The sequence below is a fragment of the Phocoena sinus genome, chromosome 20 (assembly GCF_008692025.1).
Source record: "Phocoena sinus isolate mPhoSin1 chromosome 20, mPhoSin1.pri, whole genome shotgun sequence".
Lineage (NCBI taxonomy): Eukaryota > Metazoa > Chordata > Mammalia > Artiodactyla > Phocoenidae > Phocoena > Phocoena sinus.
In genome coordinates this window covers 56,855,823-56,867,831 of record NC_045782.1, presented here as the reverse complement: position 1 = coordinate 56,867,831, position 12,009 = coordinate 56,855,823, and the positions used below count along the sequence as shown (strand labels likewise).

General features: G+C 53.0%; 1 protein-coding gene across 3 annotated transcripts in view; it reads right to left on the bottom strand.

Annotated features, from left to right (window-relative positions):
* Window positions 1-8,161, bottom strand: part of FAM20A (FAM20A golgi associated secretory pathway pseudokinase) — a 51,656-nt gene extending 43,495 nt beyond the window's left edge. For all 3 annotated transcript variants that reach the window (XR_004347491.1, XM_032616430.1, XM_032616431.1), the window contains exon 1: window positions 7,770-8,161. Coding sequence is in view for 2 of the 3 variants with exons in the window: in XM_032616430.1 (XP_032472321.1) it covers window positions 7,770-8,125 (356 nt within the window). In the remaining variant the exon portion in view is untranslated. The remainder of the gene's footprint in view (window positions 1-7,769) is intronic.
* Window positions 8,162-12,009: the final 3,848 nt, after the last annotated feature.

Genomic DNA, 12,009 nt, shown 5'->3' with positions numbered 1-12,009 from the left:
ACGTTAGGAATCTGTTACGAACGAATTTGTTTTTAAAAATGCAGCAAGCACAAGTTGAGAAACTTTCTAGCATCACTCTGGTCACATAAGTTCTCGTGGGTCACTTGAGGTCTGGGCACCCAGCCAGGTTTGGGGGAACTGCTCTTCCCACACTGAGCCACGTGGCTTGAATGGAGAGCTCAGTGGAGACTTTCCAGTGACGCCACCTCCCCCGCGTCAGTGATTGGTTGAAGCCTGGGCATGCTCCTCAGAACTGGACCAATCATAACCCTCCAGAGCCTAGTCGTATCCCCAGGCCTGGCCAGTCAGTGGCTTTGCCCAGGGTCTTTCTTTCCGGAAATTTTAGAAGCCCTTTTCTCTCTCTGGTCCCAGGGTTTTGGGGGCTTGAAACCGCAAGAGGGGATTACAACAAGAGGAAGAACTAAGCGTAGGGAGAGTAGAGACAGCTGACGTCACGGAATTTTGGGTACGATTCTCTACATTTCCTTTAAGTGCTTGCGTCGGTGGGAGTTGGGTTTCTGTCATTTGACATCAAAGTACTCTGATGAGTGTAGGCAACGCTTTGCAAATACAATGTATTGTTTCCTAAGAAAATAAACATATGCACAGAATGCAAAGTACGCATAAAACTTAAGGGAAATAGAGACCTCATCACTTGAACTCAGTAGGATCCAGTGACCCCAGTTACAAAAAAAAAACAAACACAAAAAAAACCCCTGCAACGAAAGGGTGGTTAATCGGGGCTTGACTTGACGATGGAGTTGTGGCTGGTCAGTCTGACTTCCCCCAGCATCTCTGAGCGCCCAAGAGGAGCACAGAAGAGGCATAAATAAGCAGCCGCTGGTTGTGCAGAATTCTTTAACTCAGAGTGAAAAATCGTGAGCTGGGCTGTGAGTGCAGATAAACACACTTTCCCTACAGGATTTGTCACTCTTCAGCCGCTGAAGAAAGTGAACCAGAGAAATAGAAAAGCCCACTGAAACCGACGAAACCGGGATGACTGCATTGGCCAGAAGAGACAATCTGTCCCTCCATACAGGCTCCATTTTTTTTGCGGTACGCGGGCCTTTCACTGCTGTGGCCTCTCCCGTTGCGGAGCACAGGCTCCGGACGCGCAGGCTCAGCGGCCATGGCTCACGGGCCCAGCCGCTCCGCGGCACGTGGGATCTTCCCGGACCGGGGCACGAACCCGCGTCCCCTGCATCGGCAGGCGGACTCTCAACCACTGCGCCACCAGGGAAGCCCCAGGCTCCGTTTTGGTGAGCATCACGAAAAGTACGTACCCACGAACTACAGAGCTCGACCCAGGTACAGACAGCTGAAGGCAAGTTTGTTCTCTGAGAGCTGAACTTGACTTCCCAGGGCTGAACAGCTCTGGTCTTTTTCTGCCAGCAGAGCTCTTTTCTAACCCATCCATCTCTCCCACACTGTCTAAATTCCCATCTCTCCCCAGGCCATCTTGTCTTTTATGGTCCAGTGCCTCAATTCATCTGCCCCTGGGCCAACGACTCCTCAAGTTTCTCTCTACTCTCCACATTTTGCTGAATTTTGGTACACGTTCCTGGCTTCTTGGGAACCATAGTCCTGTGCTATTTTCTATCCCGTGACTTCCCAAGTTTACCTGGTTGGTTACTAGAGAATCTGATAAAATAGGCCCTTTTCTGGTTCTTAACTGTGCTTCTTGCTCAAGCCCGAGGATGCTGGTGGTCTCCAGTTCTTGGCTTCCAAGGTCAGCCTCCAGGGATCGACAGTATTGGATGTTGGCATCTCCAAGGCACTCAAGCTCAGTTCTGTCTTGATTTCACGTTTCAACCACAGGACATCCTGCCAAGTGGCAGGCCATAAAAAGAACTAGGCCTTTCCTTTTTCCGTACCATGGTTTTCCTTAGGCATATATGTGTGTGCCTGCCTATAACGACAGGTACGCAGACGTCCTTACTCCTAGGGACTTCTGCTCCCCTAGAGCTGCAGCTGTGTAGAATCCTCACTTGGCTTTTAGCCACACGAAAGCCGACTTCAGCAGAATCCACAGGTTCTCATCGCCCTCCAGTTTAATGAATAATCACAAGGAAAACACAGGTCAGCACCTACCAAGGGGTGAGTGGGGATTGCTCCGGCTAAGTCAGGGTCTCTCTGTGGTTCCCACTTTTCGTGAGTGAGTGACTTTTTGGCGGCTCTTCCTCAGAAAGTTCAGGGAGCTGAGGAAATTCTCTCTTCTTGGCAAACGGCACCTTTTCAACTTTCCTTCAGGGCTTTTTTTTTTTTGGAAATTGATTTTATTTACGCTACTGCAGTAGGGAGAGCACCCCAGATCCAAATTCCAGGATGTCTCAGCAGGCTGGCTTTGCCTTTGCCTTTTATAGGGAGAAAGAGCCAGGTTATGGGTGGGATAATTTCACGGTTAAAATTGTTTTTGTTCAAGGCTTCTTCTCTCCCATAGGGGTGCAAGCCATTGACTAACGGCCTCCAAATCCTGAGGTTGTCTGCCCCCCATTATCTGTCCCACAGATGTTTACTCTGGCTCTCCCCTGCGGGGAACCATGAAACAGATGTATTCGTGCAACCATGTGCAAGCTGGGGGCTTTTCATGCCTGGAGCAAGTGGTCATTCATGCTCACATGACAGCTGCCATGAAGCTGCACGGTCATAACGATTAACGTGATGGTATAGGGAGAGGATGAGTCTAGTCAGGGAGGGACCAGAGTGGGCGGAAGTCGTCGGAAAAGCCTTTCCAGAGCGGAAAAGCGAGCGAGCACCCGTGGACGTCCAAGGATGCAGAGGATGAGAGCTGCTGGTCAGAGAGCATGGATTCTAGAGCCAGACAGCCTCTGGGTGCAAAGGCTGCCTGACTTACGCAGACAAGTTATGACCACCTTCCCATCCCCAGTTTCCTCCATAAGATGAAGTAAACACAGTGCTGAACTAGTTTTCCAACCTTGTGGCTTAAACAATACCCACTGATTATACCCCGAGCTATAGGTCAGAAATCGAGCTCAGCGTGACGGAGTTCCCTGCACAGGCTGTACAAGGGTGAAGTTAAGTCATCAGCTAGGTAGAGTTCTTGCCTGGAGATTCTGGGGAAGGATCTGCTTCCGTGCTCACTCTTGCTGTTCGCAGCATTCATTTCTTGTGGCTGTAGGACTGAGGTCCCTGTTTCCTGGCTGGCTGTTGACTGGGGCCCATCTTAGACCCTGAGGGTCACTCATCTCTCCTGCCACATGGCCCCTCCATCTCTGAGTCAGCAATGGGACATCCAACCCTTGTCATATGCAGAGTCTCTGACCTCCTCTTCTTTGACCAGCCAGAGAAAACTCTGCTTTTAAAGGGCTCATGTGATTAGGTCCGGCATACCTGGGTAATCTCCCTATCCCAAGGTCAACCGGTCTGGGACTTCAGTTACATCTGTAAATTCCCTTTACTGCAGTACCTAGATGAGCACTGGCTTGGATAATGAGGTGTGTGTACACCCAGGGCCTGGCCTCTAGGGAGCGCATCTTGGAATCCTGCACCTACTTCTCAGGAAATTGTGAGGCCTGAGTTAGCAAGTATATGTCAAGTACCTGGCACCTACCAAGCATGTCTCAGGTAGGAGGATTTGCATGCAAAGAACTACCAAGTGGAGTTCCCAGAGGGATGAGAATTTGGTTGGGGTAAAAGGGGGCTGTCAGCGGTTGGGACCAATGGAACAGCTGGTGAGCATCTTCCAGTTCTTGGCCGACGGGCTTCATTCTGATGCAGCTGGAGACGGGAAGTGCCGTCCTCCTTGGATGCACACTGGTACCCACCCTGGTTTAGGTCTTTGCCGAGCTGACTGCAATGAGAACTGAGCTTTGACATGAGGGGGCAGGAACCTGGAAACGGCCTCTGGATGAGCTCTCTCTGAAACCATCTGCTTGGAGCTTTTGGCTCCGAGAAGAGTGGAGAGGTTTCCTCCAGCTACAAATCCAGGGATTCAGAAACCACTAAAATCACAGCTTTTCCCAACCGGCCAAGCAAGGCTCTAATTGGGAGAAAAGAGAAATGCAAGTCCGGATCCCCACTCCTTCTGCTAGCCACATACAGGTGGTGGCTGAGGCCCCTCTTCAAATCCCAGGAGGCTCATTTCCTTTCTCAGCCTGGCATCACTGGCGGAAGAATCGAACAAGGGGCCCAGGTCCTGCTGACTCTGGGTGAATGACAAGTGGCCGGCACCCCTGAGTAAGACCCCGGGCTTTTATCTGCTCTGTGAGCTGAACTGCCTGTTCTCAATAACCCTGTGCTCCAAACAATCTTGGGCCAGCATGAGATAAGGTGGAAAGAGATGAAAAGGAGGGGATGAGAATAGAGACACTTTATTTTCTATTCCCCGGATGCCACGGTGGGAAGAAGCTTTTTCTCCAGCAATTCCTAGGCCAGACCACTCTCATGCCCAGATGAATTCTTGCCCGTCTCTTCTGGCATCACCCACCCCCCCCCCCCCACCTGCTGCCGCTCTCCTACAACTGCTTCGGCTTCTGGATCTTCTCATAGCTTCTCCGGGAAAAGCCGGAGCCAAGTTACTTCCCTCAAACAGCTGTCATTCTTGCAAAGCTGTCTCTTTGCTGTGATTTTCAAAGGGAGACTCAGGGCCAGGCTTTCTTCAGCGAAGGCAAGCGGTGGAGGTGTGAAGGCGGAAGACAGGGGCATCCGATGGAGGGAAAGACACAGGTACACACACGTGTTTGAGAAATGCTGACTCGGTAAGTGTAGGAAAATATAACCTTCTTGATACCTGAGGATGAGGTCAAGAAAGAAAAGCAGAGAGTGGAAAACTTGCACCTGTGCTGTAGCTGCCGGAGTTCTTACACCAGGCAGGCATGACCCTGTCTGACCTTGACTGTCAGACCGGAGGGTTACAGAGGAACCGACCAAAGATATGAGGGCAAACGGCCAAGCCAAGCTGACCGGCTCTGACATGTCAAAGGACAGATGCTGTCTGGCTCGGGCAGCTGCTGGGCGGGGAAGGGACCCAGAGCTCAGCCTCTAAGACGTAAGGGCAGCGACAGCCTGAACCTGGGCTGCAGGTGAGCGCTGCCCTCCACCACTGCTTTGAAAGGAAAAGGCTTCATCTGGCTTGTTGGTTTAAGGTCTGAAATAGTGACGACCCCACTTCCCGGGCTCCCTGTGTGCTCTCTTCTCCAGTCAAGAGAGGTGCCAAACGTGTTGGACCGCTCGCTGTGATCAGCGGCCCATGGCACGACAGAGACATTTTCCCCGACTGCATTTTTAACTTGGATTGCTGCCGTGCTTAGTTACACCGCGAGGGGGAAAAGAGAGGAAGGGAGGGAAGAGCAGCTCGTTGAGGAGGTCTGCAGAAAGCTTCGTGACAGCACGAGGATAGCACACCCTACCCAGCGTGTCAACTACATGTTGACACCCCGTGAACAAATACCGATCGAGAACCTGAAACGTTCCAAACAGTGTATAAGCTCCATCTGCCACTGAAATCAAAAAGAGACGTGCTGCGGGGGAAAAGGCGGGCCGTGTCCTAACTCCTATTGGTGACGAGCTCAAGTTATAGAAAGATACGTTCTGACTTCATACCAGTACTTATTAGTGTGGTGGGTTAAAATAAAAAAATCATTCACTCAGACTAATGGGCTCCTCTGGGCCACTGGGGAGGAAATGCTGATTTGGCTAGTTTATTACCTGCGCCGCTCCCGGTGAGGCAGATTGGTTTACTGCTACAATTATTCTGGATAGCAGTTAATGATGCTAAGTAATTACTGGTAGGGTGGCATCCACATATGTCTAGAAAGGCCTGGCTTTTCAGTACTGGCTGGGTTGTGGCTACAAACAAGGGGGGCTTGTCTGTGCAAGAGGGAAACAATTGGCAAGGTCCCTCCCTGTTGTTGTTTTTTTCCTTTGCTGTTCGTTCTAATCGTCTGCACCGAAATCTGGAGCGTTGGTTGGCCCTGCACATCGCAGCAGGTACTTTTTATGTGTCCTCACGTCGTCAGGGCGCTGTCTCACTTAAAAGTAACGAGTGACTATCTCTCACAATAGAACTTTGAGTGCAATTCCAATGCACCCTGGCTAATGAGTCTTCCACATTCCATTTTTAGCCCTGGTATATACACGTATTAAAATCCTTGCCTTGACATTTACAATGCAGCTTGGGTGAAGGTTCTCTGCCTCTGGGGTCCGGTTTCAACACTTGTAAGTGTAGCTCCCCTCCTGTTATAGCCCACAAACCTCACCTGAGATCTCAAGTATTAAAAGGTAGTGATGAGTAGGTACCACAACTGTCATGTTCAACCAACCACACGAAACTACTCTGTTAGCGCCGAATACAGCAAGGTCACCAGTCCCCATCAAACCTCCGTTAAGTGCCCAAGATCATTCCTGGTCAGTAAATGTGTTCTTCTGACATATAATGGCACAGAAATCAAGCTCAAAATTGTCTGTAGGACAGATTGGTGAGAAAGACTTTCGCTTTTCTTCCAAAAGATTCCCTTCGACTCTCCGTAAGGACAAAAGTAACGTAGGGAAGTTTAAGGCCACAGAAATGTGAGTTAAGTGAATATTGATCGACATTGACAAAAGCAAGCAACTTCTCCCACAGTCCCTTCTCAGATCCTCAATGGACGTGGAGATAATCTTCCAAGGGCAAAACTTCCTAGCTCACTGACCTGCACGTTATTGATGAAATAAAGGTAATATCGAAAATGACAGTGCCTGAGAAGCAATCTCAAACTGCCTTTTTATTGCGTCCAATCAACAAGAGAACCGAGAACCACTTTCTTTTTAATACAAAATCATCAGCCAGTTGCAACGGAAACACACCACAGTGACTTTGGCCAGTAACTCTCAATTTTTTTTCTTTTTGCTTTCTGAAGGCCCCCTCCACCCCTGGTCAGTCTCAGCACTACAGAGTAACGAGCAGTAAAACTGGGCTAGCGCTGACCTTCCATAGGCGTTTAATGTCTACCCATCCTCCAGAGGGACTATAAAGCCAGCAAAGACATCTAATCTGGAAATCTCTTGTATTAAGAAAAGTGATGGGTGCGGTCCGAAAGTGGACTGAGTGATCTGCAGACCAGTGTGTACTTCAAAACAGAGTCCTAACTCCTATGAAGGCCTTCTGTCATCAGCTGGGGACCTCAGAACTGACCATTCCAGCTTCTCCAAAGGACCCTCCCACCCTGTCCTTTCACACACACACAAAATCCTTCTTAATGTTAGCCTACACATGTTTGGCTTTTTTTCCCTCTATATTTTGCCTTGGATTTAAACAAAATCCCCAGGTAGATTTTTATCTTCCCAGTGCTCAAATCCCCACGATAATAAAACCGCCTGCAGGTCGTAAGACTCACGGGACAAGCCACTTTGCACAGCATGGCGACCATTTCAGGAAACTGACCACTGACTTTCTGCCCGGGTGACCTCTCGTGATCTCTGACCCCGGGCAGAGGAATAAGCAAAGGGGAAGAGCCGGGTGGCGGGCGTAGCCTCGGTTCGTGGAAGGCGCCCAGGTCTAGAGGTAGGTGCCGGGTTCGAAGCAGCTCTCTCTCGAGTTGCTCTGCTGGGGAACCTCATTCTGGAAAACCGAAGTCCGGCAGCGGCTTTCCACATCAGGGCCAGGAGAAAGAGGGGGGAGATGGCCCGGGGAACAGAAGGGGCTCAGGATGGACCCCCAGGGGCTCGCGGGGAGAGCAGCTGGGAGCACCTCCTGCTGGCGCTGCTGCCCAGAAGCTCTTCCTCGCGCGGAGATCGGCTCGGGGGCCGGGCGCCGGAGCGCGGGGTCTCACCTGTTCCAGCGGGCCACCTTCCTCCGGTAATAGCGCAGCGCCTCGGGGCCGGCCAGGAGCGAGTCCTCGGGCCCCAGCAGCGGCGGCTTCTCCGGCTCGTTGTACAGCGGGTGCGCGAAGAGGGCCCGCAGCTTGGAGCCGGGGCCGCCGCCGTCCGGCTCGGCCGGGGGAGCGTGGCGCGCGGCCGGCCGAGGGGCCGAGGTGGCGGCGCGGTGGGCGCACGGGCAGCCGGGCGGGCGCTCCCGGGGCCGCAGCCGGCGCCGTACCCGGGGCCCGAGGTGGAAGTAGAGGTCGGCGGCCAGCAGCACGCCCAGCAGCAGCAGGGTCCGCAGGCGGTCCCGGCGCAGCCCCGGCATGGCCCCGCCGCGGGGTGGTGGTGGTGGGGCGAGGCGCCGGAGCCCCGGGACTGGGCGCTGCCCGCGCGGAGAGCCCCCTGCGAGGGTGGTGGCCCTTGAACTCGGGGCCGGGGCGCCGAACGCGCGGGGGCTGGCGGCGTGGAAGGGCGTCCCCTCTCTGCGCGGAGCGGTCCCCGAGAGCCGCTGTCTCCCGGGCCCCTGTTTCTCGCACCTTCTCAGCCCCGCGCCCGGCAGCCCGGGACTCCGCGGCAGGTGGAGGCTCGGGGCACGGGGACGGGCGGCGCTCGCCTCTCGGAGAAGGGGGAGGGCGGCTGCGGAGCCCGCGGCGTCTCTCCGGAGGATGCGGCCGCTCGGGCTCCTCCTGCGGGCGGCGGGGACGCCCGTGCCCCCGGCTCCGCGGGCCGAGCTGGTGTGCGCGCCCGGTCCCCGGAGGAGGGTGACGCCGGGTCGCCCCCGCCCACTCCCGCTGGCACCTGCCTCCGGCGCCGCCCGCCAGCCAACTCCGAGCCCTCTTCCGGCCCTGCCGGTCTACCTGGTCACCCGCCCCGCCGCGCGCGCGCCTTCCGCCCTCGCCCGGGACCCCCGCTTGCCCTGCCCGGGGCTCAGGCCGGGCGCTTGGTGCGGGGAAGGTGGGGCTCCCGCGGTGTGCGCGCGAGACCTTCGATTTTCATGTTGATTTCCTAGAAAACAAGACAGCTCCCGGAAAGCCTTTCTCCTGTAAGATTTGCCAGGTGTGTGTGTGCGCGCGCGCGTGTGTGGGCTTTTCTCTCTTTGCATCTTCCCGCAGAGCACCCACTTGATCCATAAGGACTGCGTGTCGTGTGCATGTGCTTGGCACGTACTAGGCGCTCGGGAAACAGCCGCTTAGCCAAGGAAAAAGTTTGACCTTTAAAAAAAAGGCACCGGTTCCACCTAGCATCTTGGCGACTTCCTGTTTGGAGGGAGTTTGGTGCCAACTGCGCCTGCACTGTACCGAGAGGAAATCTGTCTTGCAGCGAAGGGGGGGGGCTGGACTCCACCCCCGCCCGCATGACCCCACTCCGAACTTTTGCGGTGAGCTGGGTGTGAAGGCGGGTCCGCCCACATGATTCAGGCTTTCTCCCGATATCCTGTGAGGTCACTTCTACTTCCCCACTCCATTTTCCCGTTGAGGAAGAGGGAGAGGCAGTTGCCTGGCCCTGAACTCCGGGCTGCTCTGTTTAATGACCTGGTGGGATGGCGAAGTGCTCACCGAAACCCGCCCCCCCGCCTGCTGGATGTGGAGCGAAAGGCATCTTCGCCTGAGCGAGCTGCCCTGCCGCCCAGGCAGCAGCGGTTCCCTCCCGCGTCTGGGGACCCCGGTCTTTAACCCCGTCCTTCCCTGCTGGAGTCAAGAACCCTCAGACACACTTGGACTTGTGGGTTCAGACCAGAGTTCTTGCTCCTGTGGTTCGGCGGGAGATCCTTGTGGCCTTTGCCATCCCCATCATTTGTAAGGGAACGTGGTAACAGATCCTACCCCGCAGGGTTATTGTGTGGCGTGAGCCACTTAAAGCCTGTAACTTGCTTTGAACGGCACGCGGTACGTGTGAAAGATGTGTTTGCCAGAAATATGATTACTTCTTGGTTCCTGTCGTACACTGGGACGGGTTCGAGATGTGAGTGGGACAAAAATAGAAAAGTACTGAAAAGGAAGATGCCCAAAAGGGACGATTGTCAGCAACACAACGTAGTGGCCTAAAATGCCTAGTCCAAGTGAGCAGTCCCGAGGTGATACTATTGCCAGCTGCTCCTCTCAGCTGGGTGCTGGCAGGATTTTTAGGGGTTTTTTCTGAACCACCTTCTTCTTTTTCTCTGCAGTTAATTTCGAACTGGTCTCCAGTTTCTAAGAAACTTTGCAGCTTCGGACGTGTCTAATTAGGCATCCATGCCAGAGGGTGAAGAAGTCGGCCGTGGGTCGGTGTTGCATCCGTAATAACGAGGCTGCGTTTCTGGGCCGGCAGAGGACGTGGCCATGAAGCCATCACACGTCTTATGACTTCACCTCTCGCGCACCCACGGGGTCCTGCTCGCTCAGTAGAGTCTTTTGTATGAGCTCAATTCAGGAAACAGTATTCCTGACTCAAGTAGGGACTATCGCAGCGTGTTTTCCCTGCCCCACAAAGGTCAAGGGCAAAAGGGCGTGTGGAAGTCAGATAGGAAGTGTGAATAAGGTTGGGGTGGGAGAGTGGAAACCCTACAGGCAGAGTTGACCAGGCAGAGGTCACTGTCCTCAGGGTTTGTCTAAATCTCTCCTTCTCTCTCCCAGAAATGAGCCTTTCCCTTGGGTTCCTGCACTGACTCTCCACGTTTTGGGCCCTGGCTCCCTCCCCAGCCTCATCTGTGTCCCTCACGTTGAGTTTAGTGGTTTGTTTGCTTTACGGTTTGAATTCTGTACCCCCCCAAATTTATATGTTTAAATCCTAACTCTTCATACCTCAGAAGGTGACCTTATTTGGAAGTAGGGCCGATGCAGATGCTGTCAGTTAAGATGAGGTCATACTGGAGTAGAGTGTATGACTGGTGTCCTTATAAAGAGGGGGACTTCGGACACAGAGGTGTATGCACATAAGGAGAATTCCACGTGAGGATGAAGTTAGAGATCAGGGTGCTGCTTCCACAAGCCAGGGAAGGCCAAGGATGGCTAGCAAACCACCAGCAGTTAGGGAAGGGGCATGGAGCAGATCTGCCTTCCTAGCCCTCAGGGGAGACCAACCCTGCCAGTTCCTTGATCTGAGACTCTGGCCTCCAGAACTGTGAGACACTATACTTCTGTTGTCTCAGCCACCCAGCTTGTGGCCCTTAGTTACAGCAGCCCTTGCAGTCGAATCCAGTACACATCTGCATTCCTCGCTGGAGCATGACCTCCTCAAGTGTAGAAGGAGGCTGTTACCTAAGGACTGCGGGCTCTGAGGACAGGGTTTATCACTTGGGAAATGCTTGAGAAGTTTTTGCAGAAGGAATGAAGGGAAATCATTGGAGGCAGGGATCTCAGGCTATACCTCTGCAGCTGTAGCCTCTCACACAGAGCCTGGTGTCCCGGAGGGGCTGAACTATTGGTTAGAATAAAATAACAACTTGGGACCCTGTAGGAGATGAAGAAGAAATACAAGACATTGTTCCTCCCTTGAAGCATCTCTTATGGTTATTAGGGAAACCAGATCTGTCTGTATCCAGGAGACAATTAAGACAGAGGTCCCTGAGCAGGCCAGGGAATCTGAGCCACGGCAGAAATTAGGAGGAGGAAACGCAAAGGGCACTTGTGTTTCCTTTCAGTCTAGCTAAATATCAAGCCCTCTATTTCCAGGAATTAAATCATGAAAACAACAGTCAACATTTAAACACAAGAGCTCTTCAATCTGTGAAGGTTGCACTTATTTCTGTTGTACACATGTTCATATGTTACTTAAAACACGACTAGTTGTTTCTTGTTTGTGTGGTTGGTTTTCTACACTAGGCGCTAACTCCACGAGCACGGGGCCGACATGTTCCCCCTCCTTTTCCTGCTTTCATAGGAACTCTTACATCGAAGGCATGGAGCTGAAATTAACAAACACCTGTGGAATAATTGATACCTGTATATGTGGGTCCGTGTGTGCTCAGGTATCCGGGACGTGGTTTGAAAAAGAGTATTAAAAAAATCTGAACTTTGGGGACTTCTCTGGCGGTCCAGTGGGTAAGACTCCACGCTTCCACTGCAGGGGGCATGGGTTGGATCCCTGGTCGGGGAACTAAGATCCCGTATGCCGTGCGGCGCGTCCAAAATAAAAATAAAATTTAAAAAAATCAGGACTTTTAAGATCTGACCCCAGAATATGTTAAATATTACATTTAGTTAGAATATCTAAACCTTAGGAATCTCGATG